The following is a 21,220-nucleotide window of genomic DNA, read 5'->3' on the forward strand; positions in this document are numbered from 1 at the left end:
ATCTCAGTCTCCGGACTTGAACTTCATTGAAAACCTGATGTTTGAATTGAACAGGGCATTCCATAAGCACAAACTGAAGGATATCAAGGATCTGGAAATATTCTGTATGGAGGAATGGTCTAGTATCCATCCCAATGTGTTTTTCAATCTCATAAAACATTATAGAAAAAGGCTCAGTGATGATATCCTTGCAAGGGGAGGGTGCACAACGTATTGAAAACGGGTGCCAATAATTTTGACACATATCTTTTTGAGATTTTTCATATTACTTGTTAAACAAAATATTGTTCTCTGAGCAATTGTATTAGTATAAAATAAAATAATATTCAAATTCTCTTCAGCATACAATATAGCTCAGTATTTGTTTTATATCTTTTATACAGTCATTTTTTATCAATGGTGCCAATAATTTTGGATGTGACTGTACACGTTTGCATTTTAATAGTTGTACATCAGATCCCAGAAAAAACATTATGTACAAGCAAACAGGTTATAGATTTCTCAACGATATCAAGAAAGTTGAAGATATTGTATTACATTTTTTGTAAAGCATCCATTGCAGGGTTTACAAAACATTTCAAGATATTCATCAATAAATTCACATTTTGTTAAATTTGAAGAGCACTTCCATCTCCAACTTTATCAACGTTCTGTATGATAAACAATATCAAAGTGCTTCAAAAAATTATCATATTTACATTTTGAGATAAAATATGTACATAGTGGAGTTTATCATCATATCCCACAATGTTTTACATGTATTGACATGTATTATCAATCTTTTAGCAAAATGTCATTTTAATGTGTGCAAAATGTCACTACAAGTAGCTTGCAGTATCACTTTGACAAAAAATATAAAATTCCACTAATGCAATTACATTTGATGCCACAGATATTTCTTGCAAAGATAGCATGTGACATATCTAAAATTTGAAATTAGAACTACCCATGCAAACATACACTGAACAAAAATATAAATGCAACATGTAAAGTGTTGGTCGCATGTTTCATGAGCTGAAATAAAAGATCCCAGAAATGTTCCATATGCACAAAAAGCCTAATTCTCTCACATTTTATGCACAAATTTGTTTACATCCCTGTTAGTGAGCATTTCTCCTCCCATAATCCATCCACCTGATAGGTGTGGCATATCAAGATACTGATTAAACAGGTGCACCTTGTGCTGGGGACAATAAAAGGCCACTTTAAAATGTGAAGTTTTGTCACACATCACAATGCCACAGATGTCTCAAGTTTTGAGGGAGCGTGCAATTGGCATGCTGATTGCTGGAATGTCCACCAGAGCTGTTGCCAGATAATTGAATGTTAATTTCTCTTCCCTTAAGCCCCCTCCAATGTTGTTTTGGAGAATTTGGCAGCGCGTCCAACCGGCCTCACAACCGCAGACCATGTGTAACTACGCTAGACTAGGACTTCCACATCCGGCTTCTTCACCTGTGGGCTGGTCTGAGACCAGCCACCTGGACAGCTGATGAAACCGTTTCAGGGAAGCTCATCTGCGTGCTCGTCATCCTCACCAGGGTCTTTACCTGACTGCAGTTTGGTGTCATAACCGACTTCAGTGGGCAAATGCTCAGTTTTGATGGCCACTCGCACGCTGGAGAAGTGTGCTCTTCACGGATGAATCCCGGTTTCAACTGTACCGGGTAGATGGCAGACAGCATGTACGGCTTGGTGTGGGTGAGTGGTTTGCTGATGACAACGTTGTGAACAGAGTGCCCCATGGTGGTGATGGGGTTATGGTATGGGTAGACATAAGCTTCCAATACTTTGATGAGATCCTGAGGCCCATTGTCGTGCCATTCATCCGCCACCATCACCTTATGTTTCAGCATAATGCATGGCCCCATATCGCAAGGATCTGTAAACAATTCCTGGTAGCTGACCACCAATTTTCCTGTTGTTCCATGGCCTGCATACTCACCAGACATGTCACCCATTGAGCATGTTTGGGATGCTCTGGATCAACGTGTACGACAGCGTGTTCCAGTTCCCGTCAATATCCAGCAACTCCGCACAGCCATTGAAGAGGAGTGGGACAACATTCCACAGGCCACAATCTACAGCCTGATCAACTCTATGCGAAGAAGATGTCGCGCTGCATGAGGCAAATAGTGGTCACACCAGATACTGACTGGTTTTCTGATCCACGCCTCTACCCTTTTTTTAAGGTACAGTATCTGTGACCAACAGATGCATATCCGTACTCCCAGTCATGTGAAATCCATAGATTAGGGCCTAATTAATTTATATCAATTGACTGATGTCCTTATATGAACTGTAACTCAGTAAAATCTTAGAAATTGTTGCATGATGCATTTATATTCTTGTTCAGTGTAACTATACTAGTGTGCTTACTGCTCATCCACAATACATATGTTATTATGAATACAATTAGGGAATTAGAAGGGGAATGTTGCTTCGTGATCAGGGTCCTCAGATTCTTCTGGTCCCTCAGCCAGTTCTCACTTTTTCATGATTGAAGACAGTTCCAGAATCATGCTCTGAAAGATTGAAATATGCAACATGAGTTAGTCAGTAGTTATTTAATCCGAATCTTAGCCTTAGAAATACATGATGAGAATCCTACAATGCATCCTCCATTCAAAAAAAATAACGTTGTGTAATAGGTCTACTTACCATTGACATTCTTCGTCCACTGGCTGGAGGCGGGGTCATAGGTGGGCTCTCTCCTTGGGCGATACGCTTGGCCTCTGTGTCCGTCCCACTCCCGGAGTTCGGGCTATCAGAAGGACTGTCCAGGTTGGTCTGAGAGAGTCCCCGGGACATGAAACTAGCCTTCCTCCCCGTGGGATAGTGACCACTGTCAGGTGAATCACTCATGTCACTGTAGTCCTGCAGAGCGCTGACCCGACTCTGTTTGCGTAGCTGGTTCCACAGGGCTGCTGGTATCTCCATATGGCTAGCCATGAGGGAAGGCCGTGGCTGTGCTCCGCCGTGCCTGGGATGGCCTGAGCCTTTAGGTCCGTTGGAATCATCACTGCTGCATGAGTGGTTCCTCTGGTCCAGGGTGTAGTGGTGCTCCACGGTTCCCAGCTGTCGCAGGGACTGGAGCTCAGTCTGTCTGGGGTACTGCTCTGAGTCGTTGGTGCCACCACTATCGTTGTGAGGAGCTACCGAATGCAGGTACAAGGGGACAGCATCCACATGGCTGTTAGGGACCATTGTGTAGGCCGTTTGAGTGAGCTGCGTCATCTTTTGGGGTGATGAGTTTGTAAGGACACACACCTGCTGGACCATGGAGTTTTTCTTGGACCTGAAAGCTAATAAGCTTTCATCATCTGTGCCTTTATTTCCATACAGACTTTGCTTGACTTTCTTCACTCCCAGGTGGAATATCTCGAGGAGATTCAAGAACAAAGAAACCCCAGCGATGACGAGCATGAAGATCATGAAAATGTTCTTCTCAGTTGGTCTGGACACAAAGCAATCCACACTGTTCGGGCAAGGCAATCTCTCACATTTGTACAAAGGATCCAGTCCAACTCCGTACAGCACATATTGTCCCACTATGAAGCCAACCTCCACCACCGACCTCGTCAAGATATGGAAGACATATGTGCGAAGCAAGGAGCCCCTGAGTGGAGCTTTCCTTACTCTCTTCTGTTCCTCCAGCTTCCTCAGCTCCCTCTCTATCCTCTGTCTGTCCTCATGAATGGGCTCAGCGCCCTCTAGCTCTGCTTTCAGGAAAGCTTTTTTCTTGTGTCTCTCTTTTTCAAGGGCCCTCAAACGGTACAGTGCATGTCCCATGTACACCAGAGAGGGAGAGGACACGAAAATGATTTGTAACACCCAGTATCGGATAAGAGAAATGGGGAATGCATCGTCGTAGCACACGTTCTTACACCCAGGCTGGTCAGTGTTGCACACAAACTCACTCTGCTCATCGTCCCAAACATCCTCTGCTGCCACACCAAGAACGAGCATCCGGAATATGAAAAGGATGGTTAGCCAGATTTTTCCCACGATGGTTGAATGTATATGTACCTCTTCTAAGATACTCCCCAACAAGCTCCAATCCCCCATCTTCTGAGTCACATGTCCTTATGCTATAAAAAGATTTTACACAAATAAACTTCCACTGGGCCATGGTATTGTAGAAATACCTCACAGGATAAGCAATTTTTTCATAGTTTAGTGTGTATATTTTTCATGATTCCAATGCAATTGTCCTCTTTCAAATGTAGACTGTTCAAGCATGCAATATCAAAAATAAAGGATTTAAGAGTAAGAAATAACTTACATTTCAACTAGGTTGTGTGTTCCACTTGCTTCAGAAATACCTGAATATTTGGTAGAATGTAAGTTTTGTTTCCACCCATTGAAGAGATAGGCGACCCATCTCTGAGCATCGCTATAGTGAGTGTATCTCCAATCTGTTGCAAGCAGGATTCATAGATTGCGAGAATCGATCCACCAAGCGACTGGACAATGGCCTGGGGATTGTTTTACCACACAATTGTTGATGGCAGGACACAACACAGCAGGACATGTAACGTTACCAGTAGTGCCAATCAGCTCATGGCCTAGCTTTGAATGTCAATGCATGTCAAATGCATGCTATTTTTACTTTCCAAATAGCTTTTATCTTTACTGTATGTTGGTTTTATGTTTATATATGATCTAAATCTGCTAACTAAATGTTTTCAAATGACCAAGTCAAAATGAACAATCTATTAGGCCAGACAGAATGATCAATGAGTCATGCCTCATCTCATAGTTCACTGCATGATGGGCTATTTAAGGCACTGGACTAGTCTGGCAACAAACCAACAGACCTCCCCAAAAGTTCTGTTAATTAAATAAATGAAAACTATAACAGATGACACAATTAGAACAACATATTCACATTGTTTCCATTGATATTTAGTAGCCCATTTAGATTCCTAAAAATGAGTTCACTTAATCATTTTAATTGTTAGAAAGAAAAATTAATTATGGAATGTATTGAACCCTTACTTTTACATTGCGTGGTTCTGTGTGGTTGCAATAGCCACCATTAAAGGGATAGTCCACCCAAATTATAACATGGCATATTGGTTTCCTTACCCTATAAGCAGTCTATGGACAAGGTGTGACAGCAATCTATGCTTTGGTTTTGTTTACCTGGCTGTTTCAAAGGCTAACCTTTTAGCATTTGTGGTACAAATCCAATGCAAGTCAATGTTACCTACATTAGTGGCCAGTTAAACAATACCAAAGCCTGGATTGCTGTCATACCTTCTCCGTAGACTGTTTACAGGGTAAGTAATTCAAAACATATTTTTGTGAAATATCCCTTTAATACATCCAAATGTGAGTCTAACCCCATGATCCCATTCCATGACACTGATTTCTCATGAAAGAGGTGTCCTTACAATCACTCTGCTATAACCAACTTCATTCAACTTTGTTTCAGTGAGCTAAGGCAAGTACATCCTTAGGCACTGACCTCAATTCCCATACTTCGTGGCCCAGTTTCTGGATATTTATATTAGAGCATGTATTACCTTGAAACATTGCCCTCCAGAAGGATTAATTATTAATGAACAATATCCCATGACAGCTGTTACAGCAAAAATAAGTGCTGAACTATGACCATTAACCGTTTATACTTTTGGCCAGAAGATATGCTGCCCGTTGCTATAAAACCTAAGCAGCAGTTGAGAATGTGCCTAAAATATGCTGTACTCATTCGGGTGGTAAGTAGTCATTGAGTTCAATTACCATTAATAATCAAAACCATGTTAAATAAATACACTTTATTTACAAAACCAAAATATGTACAATATACAGTGTACATTTGTTAACCAGGTAGTCACTCATCCAAAACCAACCAACCAAAAATCTGTCGAGAAATGTTCCCTTTAAAATCCTTAATTTCTATAAACATACCACCTTGAATCGTACATAAAAATGGAACATGTACGCCTTATTTATTAATTTAACTGACCATCTTGAAGTCAGTACAATATATATCCAAAATAGAATACTGTTGACATACTGTACAGTAAAATGTACTTTCTGCCATGTGACCTTACAGCATGAAATAAGATATAAATGTGACCTGAATTGTAGTTCCAATCTTTATTTCCAAACAACCTCCCCCAGACGTTGTATAAAAAGTAACATTATTACATGCGGCAATGCTCCATAAAAGTATTAGAGACAATTCCCCATTTACTGCTAAAATGTGTCAATTACACGTATGATTGCTGCAGTGTTTAACTCATACGGTATAAACTTGCTGGGGCATATTAAGAGTTGTGAAATTGATATGGGATATTGCCCAGGATCAATATGGTAGATTAGATTTAACGCAACAAAAATAAAAAATACCTTACAAATCCGCTAAATCAGCAGATGTACCAAAACAGCTTATTAATTTAGGCTGTGGGGAGATGATACATTGAAGCCTGTGTGGATGTTACCTCAAGGATATTCTGATCCATGCTGACCACCCCACAAAAAAAACATTTCAGTTTGAGATCTAGTTGATTTGGCCTTCATCTGTTCCAAGGCCATCAATTACAGGGATCAAATTCAGATGATCTGCTTCTGCTCATTCGTCAACTGGGAAATTTGAGCATTGACCTTGCAACATCTGAGTTTAAAAAAAAGCATAGTACATGAAATCGTCATTGAATAAAGAAAAATTCTACGATTCTGGAAAGTCAACTTGCCATCTTCTTCTTCTTAAAAAGCTTCATCAGCTGAGAAAATCTCTCTGCAATCTAAAAGATAAAAATAAAAAAAACTCAACAAATATACAGAACCAACATTAATGCTCAGCAATAACTACTAGTCTCATATCAAAAAACATAGAATTCCATTACTATGAAAAAGAAACTCCAAACACAGTAAATGGGTAAAGACATACCTGAGCGGGTGTCTTGTTCATCTTCTCCGATAGGGCAGAGAAAGTACCCGGAGAGGCACCTTTCATCTTCAGCGAGAGGAGAATATCTCGGTCTTCATCCCTTTAAAAGACAATTATGGTTTTAGCGACAATCATGACATGAAGACTCTCCAACAGCTAACATGCAGATGGTACATAACAAAAAGGCATGAATGTTAAAACCAACTCACCTTGTCCAAGTCACCACCACTGCACCCTTTTTTATGATGATATTCTTGGCAGACAGGCTGTTGGGTGATGGGGTAGATTGGGGCGGAGTAGTGACTTTACTTCTCTCTCTCCTGGAGCTTCTAGTCTCCTTTCCTTTGGCACTTTTTGAGGACTTATTTTTATGCTTGATCTTCTCAGGGATCACCTCCTTTTTAGGCCGCTTTGCTTTCATTTCAACATGGTGCTTTGTCCTCTTTTTCCCGGTCTTACCCTTGCTGTGGTCTCTCTCCGGTGTGTCTTCTATGATGGTGAGGCATGGTGAAGATAGCGCAGATGCTGTTTCGGTGCTTGTGGAAAGGTAGAAAGGAGGACTGGCCTCTGAAAAATGGGTTTTAGAAGGAGTTTTTCCTGTGGGATGAGCTTTGTCTTTGCCATGTTGTTCTTCTCCTGGTGGTGTTTGAGGGCTTGAGAGAGCCCTTGGATTGATGTCTGCACTTGTGGGGTAGATGCCTGGGTTGGTGCAGTTGACTTGTGGGCTTGTGGAGTTGACACATGGGTAGCTTGAGTTTGTGTCTGGGTTGGTGGAGTTATTTCCTGGGTAGGTAGATTTTACACTTCCTGGGCTTGAAGAGTTGACTCCTTGGCTTGATTTAACTCCTAGGCATGTGGGGTTGACCACTAGGCTGGTGGAGTTGTTGCCTAGGTTGGAGAAGTTGATGCCTGGGTTGTTGGAGTTGATGTCTGGGCTGGTGTTTGCATGCCGTATCCTCACAATGAAATGATCATTTGACTTCTCCATCACTACTGCCTGCATGGGCAAGTGAGGCTTGAAGTGAAACAGGGGGTTAACAGGAGCCTCCCTAGTCCTGCCACCACCGCTTGACGCACCGCTGGAGTTGTCTGTGTCCAGGGCAAGGTGAATATCCTGCTCTGTAGCATCTTCCTCATCCATAAGAGCATCCTCACTGAAGTGTGCACTGATGACACTATCTGGAGCAGACGTGGGCTCCACGTTGGCTGGGTGCAAGAAGCTGAGGTGATTGTCAGACTTGAGAGGCGAAGGAATTGTGAGGGAGACAGCCAGATCTTCTGCCAAAATGGAATAAGATCTCTGCGAGAACACACTGGACTGTGATGTCCTTTTGTCTTCTGGTAGGCTGGAGGGCACCTCTAACATGCAACTCTCATCCAACAGAGCTGGATTTAGTGGAATTTGGACTTTTGAATTTGGAGAGGAAAACTTGCAAGGTGAAATAGAAGACCATGTGGCAATGACTTTAGAGGGAGTACCAACTTTGGTTGTGGTACCAACTTTGCTTGGGGTGGTAACGCCTCGGAAGCGCTCTCCTTTGCGAGGAGTACCAAGAGGCCAGCCCTGATTGTCGCCAGCTGAGACACTAGTTTCTAGCAGATCAGACCCTTGTAAGAGACACTTGAAGATCTCTCCCATCTGGGAGTCTGTCACCAGGTTGAATGTTAGGTTGGAGGCTTGCTGTTCTGTGAGGATTTCGAAGTCAGACTTGTCATGGAGTGAGCCATTTTGAGACAGCCGGCGAACATAGGCTGCTGTTTTCTCAACAGATGAAGAGCTGTTTGATGGTAAGATCTCTAACCCGTGTTGCAAAGGAGGTTGCATTGGACGTTGCATAAGAGGATGATCTGAGGTTTGAGGCTCTGATTCCTTATCTTCTTCAAATGACATTTTAATATTTTTGCCTCTTCCAAGACCGGTTTTGCAAGGGGGGAGAGTCTGAGCCCTGGTTCTTTTTATGTTGGGTTCAACACACTCTGTTAATTCCTCTCGCGGTCTTTTACTTGCAGATGTTCTGGACACACAATTAGTTTTTTGTACCGCTCCCTGCGGTCTTTTAAGTTTAGAGGCTGTGGACACCGATGACTTCACTGGCTGCTTGGGGGACTTCACTGGCTGCTTGGGGGACTTCACTGGCTGCTTGGGGGACTTCACTGGCTGCTTGGGGGACTTCACTGGCTGCTTGGGGGACTTTACTGGCTGCTTGGAGAGACTCAAGTCCCTTTTTTCAGCTCCTGCAGACTGGTTTCCATTTGAGGATTTGCAAACACTTCTCAGAGCAGTCTGAATTTCCTTGAATAAGAAGTCTAACTGCACATTCACAAATTCCCACAGCTTCGACTTCATATTAAGTGGTTCCTGGTCAAAGATGCGGTTGACAATGCCATTATTTGATAACTTACTCAAAACAGACAGTATGTTATTCTTCAGTTTCACTTTGAGGTCATCTTCTTGGCTGCATAGTTTAGTGAAGCTAACACTATCAACAAAGTCTGTAAAAGAGTCAAGGGACATGTCCATAACACCGCAGAAGCGTTCCTTAGAGAAGGTTGAACGAAGCTTCATGTACTTTTTCCTGCACGCATAGCGGATCTTTACAAACATGGCCATAACCTCCTCCACGGTACACAAGGCAGCTTTGGGTAACGGAGGTTGAACAGTTTTATAGCGAGCTTTCGACATGGGGCTTCCAACTGGTGAACTCAAGGTTTTACTTAGGAGTTTAGAATTCCCTTGCTCTTCAGGCGACTTCTTGGAAAGTCTAGGGGATGACTTGGGAATTTGTTGACTTTTAACAGTGCTTGTGGGCCTAACCGTTTTGGCTGGAGAACTTGGCGTGATTGGAGGTTCTTCCCCTTCACTAAGAATTTCTCCCTCTTCCAATTCATCCTCAGGGCTGGAAGAACGGACAGAAGCCCGATCCACATTTTGTTGTGTAGCACTTGCAATGGAGAGGCCAGGATTCTTGTTCTCCATATTCACATCCAACTTCTTTGAATTGGGATCCCCAGCAGCACTGGTCAACTCTGTCAAATACAATATTTTGGTTTCATTAGCAAAGTAAAAGGCATAACCTGTAGGCCTATGTTGACAAAGTAAATTCAGTGTCATGGAATTAGGCAGATGATTACAAACATAGGCTATTGCTGCATCTTCTAAACTTTGACAATAATGAAACATTTTCAGAAAATGTATAAAATCTTAACCATACCCATAGTGACATATCTTAAAGAGCAACTCCACCACTTTTCAACCTCATTTTATTATCTCCAGGACAATACCATTGTCTACATGTGAAAGCAAAGTTTGAAAGTTCTACCCGATTACATCATCAAAAATTGCAACATTTTAAACCTGAGATTCGCTGTGATGTGGGGAGCAAGAAAATACTCTCCCCTCTGGCTAGAAACTCGTTGCCGACTTTGAAAAATTAACGTTTTTAAAGAAATGTTTTAACTAATAATCCTACCCTGTTATGTCACAGAGAAGCATTTTTTAGGACCTTTCCCATCTTTTTTAACAACAGATCATACAAACGCGCCTTAGATGTACATGTAGACTCTGGTATGGTGCTGTAATGTATACGAGGTTGAAGTGGCAAAAGTGTCATTTAAGCGATGCTTACCTTTGCGAAGACTCTTGACGTAAGCAGGTTTGCTGTGACATGGCGGCTGATGGCTTTTCCTCATTGGACGGACTGGGCTTGTGAGTGGGCTGATGGCATCTGGAATACCTTTAAGGCTGCTCAGTGTAAGCCTCATCGAGTCCTCATCATGGGCCAATGGAATGGAGCTAGAGGTCTCGACATTCACATCCTCATTCTCTGGCTCAGAATTGAGGGACTTCTTTGGTGTTTGTGACAAACCACTGTTGTGCTGTGCTGATGGTGCAACCTCTCCTGTTGTGCTGCTCACCTTAGACACGGCAATACTGCTCAACGGTGAACTTTGTTCCACAACAGCTTTCTCTTTCACACACTCCAGAGGTATCTCTGTGACATCATTAACGATCTCAGATGTAATGCAGATCTCTGGAATTACCTCCATGCTAATCGTACTGGAAACACCATGCTTGGAAATATCTTGCACCTCCGCCGTCACATCTAGACTAGAATTTGAAATAACAGAGGCAGGCAGTGGCAATTGCAGAGATTCCGATTGTTCTTTTCCTGGAACACCTTCAACAGCAGGATTTCCCACACAGACAGCAGCAGCAGGTGGAACTTGTGTCACAGTTTCAACAGCTTGACTTTTACAGACCAAAGCACTGGGAGTTTCATTTTCCATTGAATGGTCAGGGGTAAATCCGTTAGAAGATAGGCCAGTGCCATTATTTGAATTGTTTCCACAATTCCCAGTAACAGTAGTAGCAGTGACAGCAGCAGCAGTAAAATCCTCAGACTCACAAATGTTATTTGCAGAGGCACATTGTTCAGGTCTGCTTTTCAGTGGAGTTCTCAAAACAATGTCACAGTCTCGAGCTGAAACACAAATCTTCCTGAGAGGTTCTGGTGTGGTGGGTTCAGTCCTCTGATCCACTGTGGCCTCCGGCAGCTCAGGCCTACCTTCTGAGACATCTTGGACAATAGTGTCTTCCACTTCTAACTGGCACTTAGGTTGCTTTTTGGCCACTGTGGCCTCAGCCAGACCTTTGCTAGCATCCTGACAAGGTTCTTTGTCTGTATGTCTAAGGTTAATACTTTCAGGTTCTGAAGGCATTGGGATTTCTGAAGAGGACTGTACCACACTACTGTTGATTTCGTCTAAGATTATTAATTCGTCTAGATCAGGCTGTCCGCTGTCTTCCGCTGACTGGTCGTCAGGAACTTCCTCAGGTGGTGTGCCCTCCTGTTCCTTGGTTTCAGCAGGCTGTCTTGGTTTTTTAACTGGTGACAGGGTAAGATTCAGAGTTTCCATGAAACTTAACTTTCTGTTTGGACCGTTTTCCTCTACAGAGCTTTTCTCAGCCACTTTAGCCTCAGATGGAAGCAATTCAGACTTCTCATCTGTCTTTTGCCCCCCGACTTTACTGTTGTCCATTGTCTTGTCCTTACTTACGTCCGTACTGCATCGGTCACTTTCCTTTGTTCTTCTTCTCTCTGTACAAGTGCTTTTTCTTTCTCCTGATTTTTTTGATCTATTCTTTTCTTTTCTGATCTCATCCTCTCTTCTTCTCTCCTCTTTCCTTCGATGGTCCCTTGGAGGACTTGTCCCTCCCTTGCGATTAAAAGATTCACTGGATCGTTCAGTGACACTGGCTTGATTCAAATAGGCGTGCTTTCTGTTAGAGGAAATGTCTTTAGTACTTCTACTATGCCTATTATCATCATCCTTATCACGCCTGAGCTCCTTATAATGCCGACTAGAACCTTTTGATTGATAGGCTGCACAATCTTTAGACAATCCTTCAGAAGTGCCGTTAGAGGAAGCACTGCAATGCAAAATGTCTGAGGTTGGATTTTTAGCCCGCTCTGATCTCCTGCATACTTCAACATCTGAGAGACGAGGGTATTTGCTTGACTTGGAGTTACATTTCCGCTGCTCTTTTGAGTCGGGCAGCCTGGGATTTTCACCTCCGCCTTCTCTGTGCTTGGTTTGTTTCGGCTCGTCTGACGGGCCAAGTTCACGTGTAGGGTGTCTAATCACAGAGTCCTGGCTGGAACTACTAACAGTGCGTTTCACGAGAGCTTCTGAATCTCCTCTAGCTGTCTTTGAAGTGACAGGAAGAGGTGGTCTGAGAACTGTTGCATCAAGAAGAGGTGGTCGGAAAACTGTTGCATCAGAGGGGGTTGGAGGGAGAAGGGGGTGGACCACATCTCTGTCTTTACAGAGGAGCTGGCTAAGATCCTTTACAACACAATCCTTTCTAGGACCCGGTGGTTGGCTTGGTGGAGGCTGCCCTGTAAGATTCTGTCTAGTTGGAATTAGTGGTTGGCTAAGTTGAGACGGCCCCGTAGGATTCAGTCTGGTTGGAACTTGTGGTTGGCTAGGTTGTGACTGCTCCGTAGGATTCTGTCTGGTTGGAATTTGATTTCTCAGGCAGTTCATCTGAGATTGATGGTGAACTACAGGACCCCTCCTTGGCCTGAAACTAAAAGTTTAAACATAAATTACTCACATGCCCGAGATTTACAGAGAGAGGTCATAGAAAGTATACATTTACCTAACGGGCACATAGAAAAAGTGTATTTTTCGTTCTTGCCTGTCCCCATTGGAGACGTACATCCCTAAAATAACTGTAAGTACCCTGCCAACTACGAGTTACCACTTCGCAGGTGTATATGAAGTACGAAGGTTCAAGACACTTACCTTTGGCTCAACCTATTTATCTCCTCGTCCTTCCGCACAACCTCCATTTTAGCTGTTTTGATGAGCGCACAGATGTTCTTCTTCAGACGGCTGTTCTCGGTGTTCAGCGTTGTATTCTTCAAAGTGAAAATGCACGTCAAGCACGTAAGTGGTAACACTAACTGTAATGTAATTAGTTCTGGATAAGAGCGTCTGCTAAGCGACTAAAAATGTAAATGAGATAATCTATGTAATAATTTTGTCAATTTAGCCCTTTCATCACAACAGAATCACATTCATGATTGTCATGGAACATTTTTATTTGTACAATCTAATTCAAGTCAATGTATCCAGTCATTTCAAGTACTGGGTATTTTCCTCATATTTCAAGGGGTACTACAAATACATGAGTGACACTTAAGACTTTCTATTACAAACCTGTGTTTCAGTCTGCTGCAACCTTCTCATTAACTCATCAACTTGGCTTTGTGCTGCATTGAATCTTGTCCTCAACTGTAATGAGATAGATGGTTATTCATTTCTAATGGGAACAGGAGCTGTGTACCAGCATTCCATTTAAGACAAACGGGGGGTGGTAAAAAAAAAAAAAATTGCATACATGAATTGGATAAGCATTATGGTACAAACCTCATTGTAGGAAGACTCTCTATCCTGCTGTTCCTCTGTTATGATTTCTTCATATAAGTCCATATATTTCAGATTCTGTGGTGAGAGGAGCGTGTAGTTCCTTTCTGTAATAAGATCGCACAAATACAAAGTATGTTATCAGTTCTCATATTCTGAGAGAACACAGCAACGCGGGTATCTTTTCTACTTCTAAAAAAACACCTATCTGACTCAGACCACCTCGTAAAGAACCACTGTGTATGTTTGAGTGGCGTTTACCTGAATTTGAATTCATCTTTGGACTTTCTAAACCAAAATAAATATCCACAGAATCTTCATTGAAAGCTGCTGTGGTGTCTGTGGGGTAAAAGTAAGGCAAAGTTACCCACATATTGCACTTCTGTAATTTCATCACATGGAATAACATTGCTGTAGAAATGCCTTGCATTATTGGATACAGTACAGATAATATGCTTATGTAATAAGGGATCCACATAAGACATGACCCTTCCCGAGCCATACAAGAGAGAATAGGAGAATTCATACTTTTCCATAGGAGTGCTTTGTGACAGAACAGTTATACAATAAGAATTTCAGATCAACTCATGGCAGTAACTATACTGAACAAAAATATAAAAACGCAACATGTGAAGTGTTGGTCTAATGTTTCATGAGCTGAGATAAAAGATCCCTGAAATGTTCCATATGCACAAAAAGCTTCTCTCAATTTTTGTGTACACTTTTGTTTACATCTCTCAGGTACAGACAATTTTGTGAGAAGACCGATTTTAGGGATAGCTCACGGGCTGACAAACACTGCTCTAGCTCCGTCACCTTTCACCGCAGATGTGGAAGTGCGGCATAGGCAGATACGGCGGATTGAGACGCATCCAATGCAAAAAAAATATCTCTAGCTTAAACAGATTTTTATGGGGATTGTTTTTATTATTATGCTAATTCGATGTTCGACCTTAGGGGGATTTATTAAAGTATCTGTGACCAACTGCACATTTGTATTCACAGTCATAAGAAATCCACAGATTAGGGCCTCATAAATTTATGTAAATTAACTGATTTCCTTATATGAACTGTAACTCAGTAAAATCTTTGCAATTGTTGCATTTATATTTTGTTCAGTGTACTTCAGGGAAGTGGACCATGTCTTTCAGCAGCCCATCTGTAAATAACCCACCCAACTACCTCATCCCCATATTGTTATTTATTTTTGCTCTTTTGCACCCCAGTATCTCTACTTGCACATCATAATATGCACATCTATCACTCCAGTGTTAATGCTAAATTGTAATTATTTCACCACTATGGCCTATTTATTGCCTTACCTCCCTAATCTTACTACATTTGCACACACTGTATATAGATTTTTATATTGTTTCATTGACTGTACGTTTGTTTATCCCATGTGTAACTTTGTGTTGTTGATTTTGGTCGCACTGCTTTGCTTTATCTTGGCCAGGTCTCAGTTGTAAATGAGAACTGGTTCTCAACTGGCCTACCTGGTTAAATAAAGGTGAAATAAAAAATAAATAAAAATCCACCATCTATGGACAGTGAAATAGGTTATAGCATTGTACTCACTATGGTGGTCTTGGCTGAGGTCACCATACACTTCATCCATCAAATCCCCCTCCATTCTCCTGATGCTCAATCAATGGCTCAGAGATGTACCTGGAAGTAGCTGGAAGAAACGATGCATCATTTGTGTGGCAAGCCATGCATTACTTGCAAAAGAGTCCAGATATCTTGAAATTTGTCAGTTCGATGGGAAAAGTGATCAGCAAAACATTTTGACCTTCTAGAGACTAATGCCTGGATTTTAAAAGTAGTAAGTTAGCTTGTAGCATGACCACACAACTAGCTAGCTCTTATAATTATCAGTAAGCTTTCTAATGTCAACTACTGTAGCTAGTTATTAACAGTAAGCTGCCTAATGTCAACTAGCAAGCTACCTAGGATCTAAGAAGCATAACGTTACAAAACATGTTACTCTGGCTGGAATGGAAGGCACAAGGGCTTCTGCTGGGTTGGTGGTAGCTACTAACTAGTACCAATCCCTAGATTGAGTAGCTATTAAGCTTGTTAGTTAGCCAGTCATTTAGTTAACAACAAAACAATTATGTTTGTAGTTCATTGAGCAAACTTAAAATCAGCTATGTCGGCTCCTTGTAACGTTACATGCACCAAGGGCAAGGATACGATGGAATAACACAGCCACAATATAGTTACCGTTATATTACTTTAGCTAGCGGACTGACACAAGCCAGCTAACGTTAGCTAGCTATGGGACCCACACAAACCCATCTACAAACTCAAGACACGGAGGAACATTAAATTATGAAAAAACCTTGGAATGTGAATTTACACAAAATATCTACTCACCATGTGAAAATCGATTCTAAGAATGTTGTTTAGGATGTTATTATGCTTTATCATCTGTTTACAATCACTGTCGCGACGACCCAACAACCTTCTTCAGGGAGCAGGAAATAACGACATTTTCCCGCGGTCTCTGCAAGACACATGCAGCGCCTCTTCCGGGACTTTCAAGCGTTCAAAATAAAATTATTAAATTAAAGCAGCCTATTGTTTAGGCCAGACTCAATCAAAGCCAAAGTCAATAAAACACTTTCTAATCATAGGACACCACAGTTTCTGACCTCGAAAACGTTGTTATTAAATTGTGAATAATCTTTAATTGGAACCTCCCAGTAAGTATATTTATAACTATGTCCTTGTTCTATTTGTGCTCTTGGGTGTCTTTTATGAAATTTGTTTAGATTTATCCAAAGCAAAAGCATCTATCTCAAGTAGGTATGCCTGTCGCTTCCAATGGCGTCATCTAAGCGACATCATTTGGACAATCGCCCGAACCGGAAGTGTTTCTGATTTACTCACATGTGGACTGGATTTTAACAGTAACGGGAACGTGCTTGCTGTGTTGTGATTCAACCTAGACAGACAAGTGATGTATGTACCTCACGATTTGGTCAACGACTAATATAACAATCTATTACAGTTTTTATCCATTATCGTACATTTCGCTGTGGATCTCTCTGTTCTAAACGACAAATGGTACGATGGAAAATTTAGAATTGAGCCTGTCATCACTTGGCACCATATCCAGACATATTGACAAAAGTCACAACGAACTCAGCAAGTATTTAACTAAACAGGTAAGATATATTTCTCCTAGACTTATTAAAACCATAGTGTCTGTAATATGTCTCTTTTATATGACTTATTGATAGGTGATGCATCCTATCTGTGCATATTCCACCATCTTATATATGCATAGATTAGATGTCTTATTAACCATCCAAGAAATTGCACTACGCCTACACACCATCTTAATGAATGCAAATGTGACCCAATTACAATTGTCTTTTATCAGGACGCTATTTACATTACATTGATGGATGTCCCTTGAGATTGGAGGGTATAGACTTAGCCAATGCTTATCTACAGTTGCCTGGAAAGTCCTAATGAATTCAATGTCAATCTTGACTTTCACCTGATATGTCTTTCTGTCTGTCTGTAGATATGGAGCCAGCAGGACAGACAGAGCATTCTGGTATGTTTGTCTCAGCTGCTGTTGGAGAAGGACTATACACTGCTGCTCGCCCGCCACCTCCGGCCGCTGATCCTGGACCTGCTGGAGAGGAATGCGCAGAGGATCAAAGCAGACGGCAGAATCAACCATGATCTCCACGAGCGCCTGTGTGTGGCGCTCAGCAAACTCCTCGGCGTCAGTCCCGATGCACAGGCGTAAGTGAACCCTCTGTGATCTCCGACGTGACGAACACTTCCTAAACACTAGTTATCTTTTCTATTCTCGTCTAAGTGCTTGAAGTGGCATGAAAAAGCTGCCAATACTCACTTTATTTTTTACTGTACCAGAGTTTGTATTTTAGTGCTGGTATTTTTTATGAGGGGCTTGTACTCAAGCAGTAGAAAATTCACAGTACTACCGGCCCACTTCAACCACTACTTCCAAGCTGTTACACTCTTTTCTTTCTTAGGTTTGCTGCGAGGTACTTCAACGATGCCCCTCCGGTGTTCCAGAGGCTCTTCTTCACCAGTGAAGAGTCCTCGTCTGTCCAGTATGGCCCCAGGAGGATGAAGCTGCGGGACCTAATGGGTGCTACCCTCCGCTTCCTCCAGAGCGACTGTGCCAAGTTCCGAGTCCTCTGGGACTGGAGTGCGTGTGTTTCTCAACTGCTCACCAGCGACATCATGGTTCGAGGGTGCGTATCTACCTTGTCTACCGTTTTCACGGTGTCTATTCTCTCAAGCTGCCTCGCACTACGGAAACGGGCTGAATGTTTTGATTGATGCTTTTGCGACCGTCTGTTTGTTCATGTGAAGTCAACTTGCGGTCGTCTGGATTCTTTCCCATGTAGTTACACTGCCCAGTGTCTGGCCCTGGTGTCCCACATGACTGACAATCAGAAAACCATATTTTTGAGAAAGGTGCTGTCGAGTGACGAGATTCAGCACATGAAGATAAAGTAGGTTAATTTCTGTTTCTATTATTACAATCTGTTGCAAGTGCATGAATTACATTTTCAGCTTATAACCTTTGCTTGTATCGGTTCATAAACATCTAGGTCACTGGAGGAAACTCAGCAGTTTGAGGTAGAGAAGGCCCTGGTCCTGGCTAATCAGGGCACTGTGATGTGGCACCAGGAGAAGGGGAACAAATTCACCCGGGGTCAGGTGGTGTCAGAAGACCTGTCCCAGACTGTGGTGGCTGTCTGTGGGGTGGTGCTACCTAGGATCGCCCCCAAACAGACAGAACAGGTAAGACTTCCTGTTGAAATTAAGGGGCGATTTCCTGGACACAGATTAAATCTAGTCCTAGACTAAAAAGCAAACTTAATAGGGAGTCTCCATCAAATTCTTTATAGTTTTGTTATTTGAAAAAGTGGATTTGATATATGGTTCAAACAACATCGGTAGTGTTGATTTGATTCGTGTAAATATATTTAAAATCTAGGGTAACCTAAAGGATCTGGTGCTAGTGGATTCGACCTGTCGCAACCTGAGGAGACTGGCCATGGCAGTGGCATCCCAGAAGGCTGTTCTTCTGGAAGGGCCCATTGGATGTGGTAAAACTGCACTGGTGGAGTTCTTGGCTGCCGTGACCGGACACACCAAAACACCAGAGATTCTCAAAGTCCAACTTGGGGATCAAACTGACAGCAAGGTAAGAGCAGTGATTTAATATAGGCAACCTATGAAATCATTTTAGGTATCAGTCCATATAGAGGGAGAGTCCAATGACACTAGTATGACCTCAACCTCTGAGAGTTTTCTGACGTTTTTTCAACGGTAGCAAATAGGAATTGTCTAATCTGTTTGCTGTATTTTTGCAGATGTTGCTCGGGATGTATCGCTGTACTGATATCCCAGGGAAGTTTGTGTGGCAGCCAGGCACCCTGACCCAGGCTGTCTCTAAAGGACACTGGATCCTGTTGGAGGACATTGACCATGCTCCTCTAGATGTGGTGGGTATTTGCACACCTGAATCACACATGGAATTACATGAAGTGGCCTGTCCAGTTATTACCATAGGAGTGGGTTCAAGACTACAAGGTATTTTCTAGTATGTCATCCTATGAGTTTGTATGCCTTGCAGATATCTGTACTCCTTCCCTTGATGGAGAATAAGAAGCTGATGATCCCAGGACGGGAGGACTGCGTCGAAGTGGCCCCAGGCTTCCAATTCTTTGCTACGAGAAGGTAAGAATATGATTATATTTGGCCCATGTGTGACTCTATAAATGTCATCCTCTTTTTAAACACAGAAACTAACTGATGTTTGTGTTTGTTTGTAGGATGTTCCACAGTGCCGGAGGTTGGTACAGACCACAGAACACCCACGCAGCTCTCTTGGACAAGTACTGGACTAAACTGCAGATGGGAAATATGGCACGAGAGGAACTGAAGAAGGTGAGACGACTGAGGACTTGATCAAACGGAGTCCACGTGGATTTCCTGTCGTTTTATATTTTGACCATTGTATCAAGCGTAGTTTCTGTAGCATGATGTACTATGGTACCCATAATGCTCAGTACACTGATTCCGTTTAACCTTACTAAACTAAAGAAGTCCCTGAAGCTACCAGTAATGTTATTCTTTGTCTGTGCAGGTTCTGGTGAGCAGGTACCCTAACCTGACGGTTGTTGTGGAGCGCCTCCTGGATATTTACTGCCAGCTGACTGGGGAGAGTCATCCTGACCCGGTGGCACTGGGCCACACAGACAGCCTGCAGCCCCCAGAGGTGTCCCATCACAGGCTGGAAGGCAAGACCACGTCCCTTGAGGGGAGGGGACTGTCCCTGAGGTAATGCCCAGTAACATGCTAACATTTTTAAATCTTGAGATTTTGAGAACTGGTACATGTTGAAGCTTGGAAAAAACGGTTAAAGGAAAGATTTACCCATTTTGAATGTTTTTTTTAAAATAGTTTTGTTGCGTCTCTGAGTGATGTTCTATCGATACCCAGGGTCATTTCATGTTTTAATGTTTATCTGAGCTTATTCCCTTCATATAATGCAAAACGTGTCATACTGGCTGTATTTCTGCCTGCTTAAACGGCTAGCTCAAACCCAGCAAGCCCCATCCATCGGACACACCAAAACACACCACACGTGTCCCAGAGCAGAGGAAGGTTGTGTGGTTTACATTTGGCTCTGTTGCGGCCTATTGGGAGATGAGATGACCAGCCAGCCCTCAGGACTTTAATTCGCTTTCCACTGGGTGCTGCTGCCTGCGCTCCATGGCCCATTGATTGGCCCCGTCTTTCTATAGAGCTTGTTTCACTAATGCTAGACGTCACACCAGGACAGCCCTTATCATTAGATAACTAGTTCAAGCCTGACCCCCTCATTTGTAGGAGATCCCTCGTTGTTCGCAGCACGCTTTTCCATACGGCCTCTGTGGCCCTCTTCAATGTGGTATATGGTTTAGCTGCATGGATCAATGCAATAAACTTACATACTGAATGTATTTTTTCATTTGCAAAACTTAGCTTGCTCCTAGATCAGTATCTAGCCTGCTCCTAGATCTGTATCTAGCCTGCTCCTAGATCTGTATCTAGCCTGCTCCGAGATCTGTATCTAGCCTCCTCCTAGATCTGTATTTAGCCTCCTCCGAGATCTGTATCTAGCCTCCTCCGAGATCTGTATCTAGCCTGCTCCGAGTGTCCTTAAGCCAACTCCTCTGTCTATCATTGTCATATTTATGTAACCTCTGCACAATATTTTACAGAGACCTACTGAAATGGTGTGATAGGATCAGCAGTAACTTTGACAGCACCTCGTCTGCCACCGCTCAACATGTCTTTCTGGAGGTAAGCCTCGAGTCACAGCCTAGGCTGGCATTG

At 42.5% G+C, this 21,220-nt stretch overlaps 3 protein-coding genes across 4 annotated transcripts in view; 1 reads left to right on the forward strand and 2 right to left on the reverse strand.

Moving 5' to 3' along the window:
* Window positions 1-418: 418 nt before the first annotated feature.
* Window positions 419-4,068, reverse strand: gja10b (gap junction protein alpha 10 b). Its single transcript, XM_071413802.1, has 2 exons — window positions 2,662-4,068; window positions 419-2,525 (listed from the first exon to the last, which is right to left on the reverse strand). Exons 1-2 carry the CDS (start codon window positions 4,066-4,068, stop codon window positions 2,487-2,489), a joined length of 1,446 nt encoding a protein of 481 aa, XP_071269903.1. The 3' UTR covers window positions 419-2,486.
* A 1,700-nt stretch (window positions 4,069-5,768) lies between these two features.
* LOC139582241 (CASP8-associated protein 2-like) lies at window positions 5,769-16,718 on the reverse strand. The gene is made up of 10 exons (XM_071412221.1): window positions 16,214-16,718; window positions 15,413-15,512; window positions 14,096-14,173; window positions 13,838-13,941; window positions 13,628-13,702; window positions 13,211-13,326; window positions 10,528-12,992; window positions 7,111-9,928; window positions 6,902-7,001; window positions 5,769-6,755 (listed from the first exon to the last, which is right to left on the reverse strand). Exons 2-10 carry the CDS (start codon window positions 15,465-15,467, stop codon window positions 6,696-6,698), a joined length of 5,871 nt encoding a protein of 1,956 aa, XP_071268322.1. The 5' UTR covers window positions 15,468-15,512; window positions 16,214-16,718; the 3' UTR covers window positions 5,769-6,695.
* Window positions 16,719-16,724: 6 nt separating this feature from the next.
* Window positions 16,725-21,220, forward strand: part of LOC139582240 (midasin-like) — a 43,533-nt gene continuing 39,037 nt past the window's right edge. For both annotated transcript variants that reach the window (XM_071412219.1, XM_071412220.1), the window contains exons 1-11: window positions 16,725-17,007; window positions 17,373-17,599; window positions 17,854-18,078; window positions 18,235-18,342; window positions 18,442-18,634; window positions 18,831-19,040; window positions 19,210-19,341; window positions 19,473-19,576; window positions 19,672-19,786; window positions 19,986-20,179; window positions 21,106-21,187. In XM_071412219.1, coding sequence (XP_071268320.1) covers window positions 16,912-17,007; window positions 17,373-17,599; window positions 17,854-18,078; window positions 18,235-18,342; window positions 18,442-18,634; window positions 18,831-19,040; window positions 19,210-19,341; window positions 19,473-19,576; window positions 19,672-19,786; window positions 19,986-20,179; window positions 21,106-21,187 — 1,686 coding nt within the window. In that variant the 5' untranslated portion in view covers window positions 16,725-16,911. The remainder of the gene's footprint in view (window positions 17,008-17,372; window positions 17,600-17,853; window positions 18,079-18,234; window positions 18,343-18,441; window positions 18,635-18,830; window positions 19,041-19,209; window positions 19,342-19,472; window positions 19,577-19,671; window positions 19,787-19,985; window positions 20,180-21,105; window positions 21,188-21,220) is intronic.

The sequence above is a fragment of the Salvelinus alpinus genome, chromosome 8 (genome assembly GCF_045679555.1).
Source record: "Salvelinus alpinus chromosome 8, SLU_Salpinus.1, whole genome shotgun sequence".
NCBI lineage: Eukaryota > Metazoa > Chordata > Actinopteri > Salmoniformes > Salmonidae > Salvelinus > Salvelinus alpinus.

Bases quoted from the DNA above. Each gene is read 5' to 3' on its own strand.
- gja10b (XM_071413802.1), bottom strand. From the start codon at position 4,068: ATGGGGGATTGGAGCTTGTTGGGGAGTATCTTAGAAGAGGTACATATA. The intron at 2,526-2,661 runs GTAAGTAGACCT...TCAATCTTTCAG, and splicing joins GTGGACGAAGAATGTCAATG to AGCATGATTCTGGAACTGTC.
- LOC139582241 (XM_071412221.1), bottom strand. From the start codon at position 15,467: ATGGAGGGGGATTTGATGGATGAAGTGTATGGTGACCTCAGCCAAGAC. The intron at 14,174-15,412 runs GTGAGTACAATG...TTTACCCCACAG, and splicing joins CCTCAGCCAAGACCACCATA to ACACCACAGCAGCTTTCAAT. The intron at 9,929-10,527 runs GTAAGCATCGCT...TGTATTTGACAG, and splicing joins CGTCAAGAGTCTTCGCAAAG to AGTTGACCAGTGCTGCTGGG.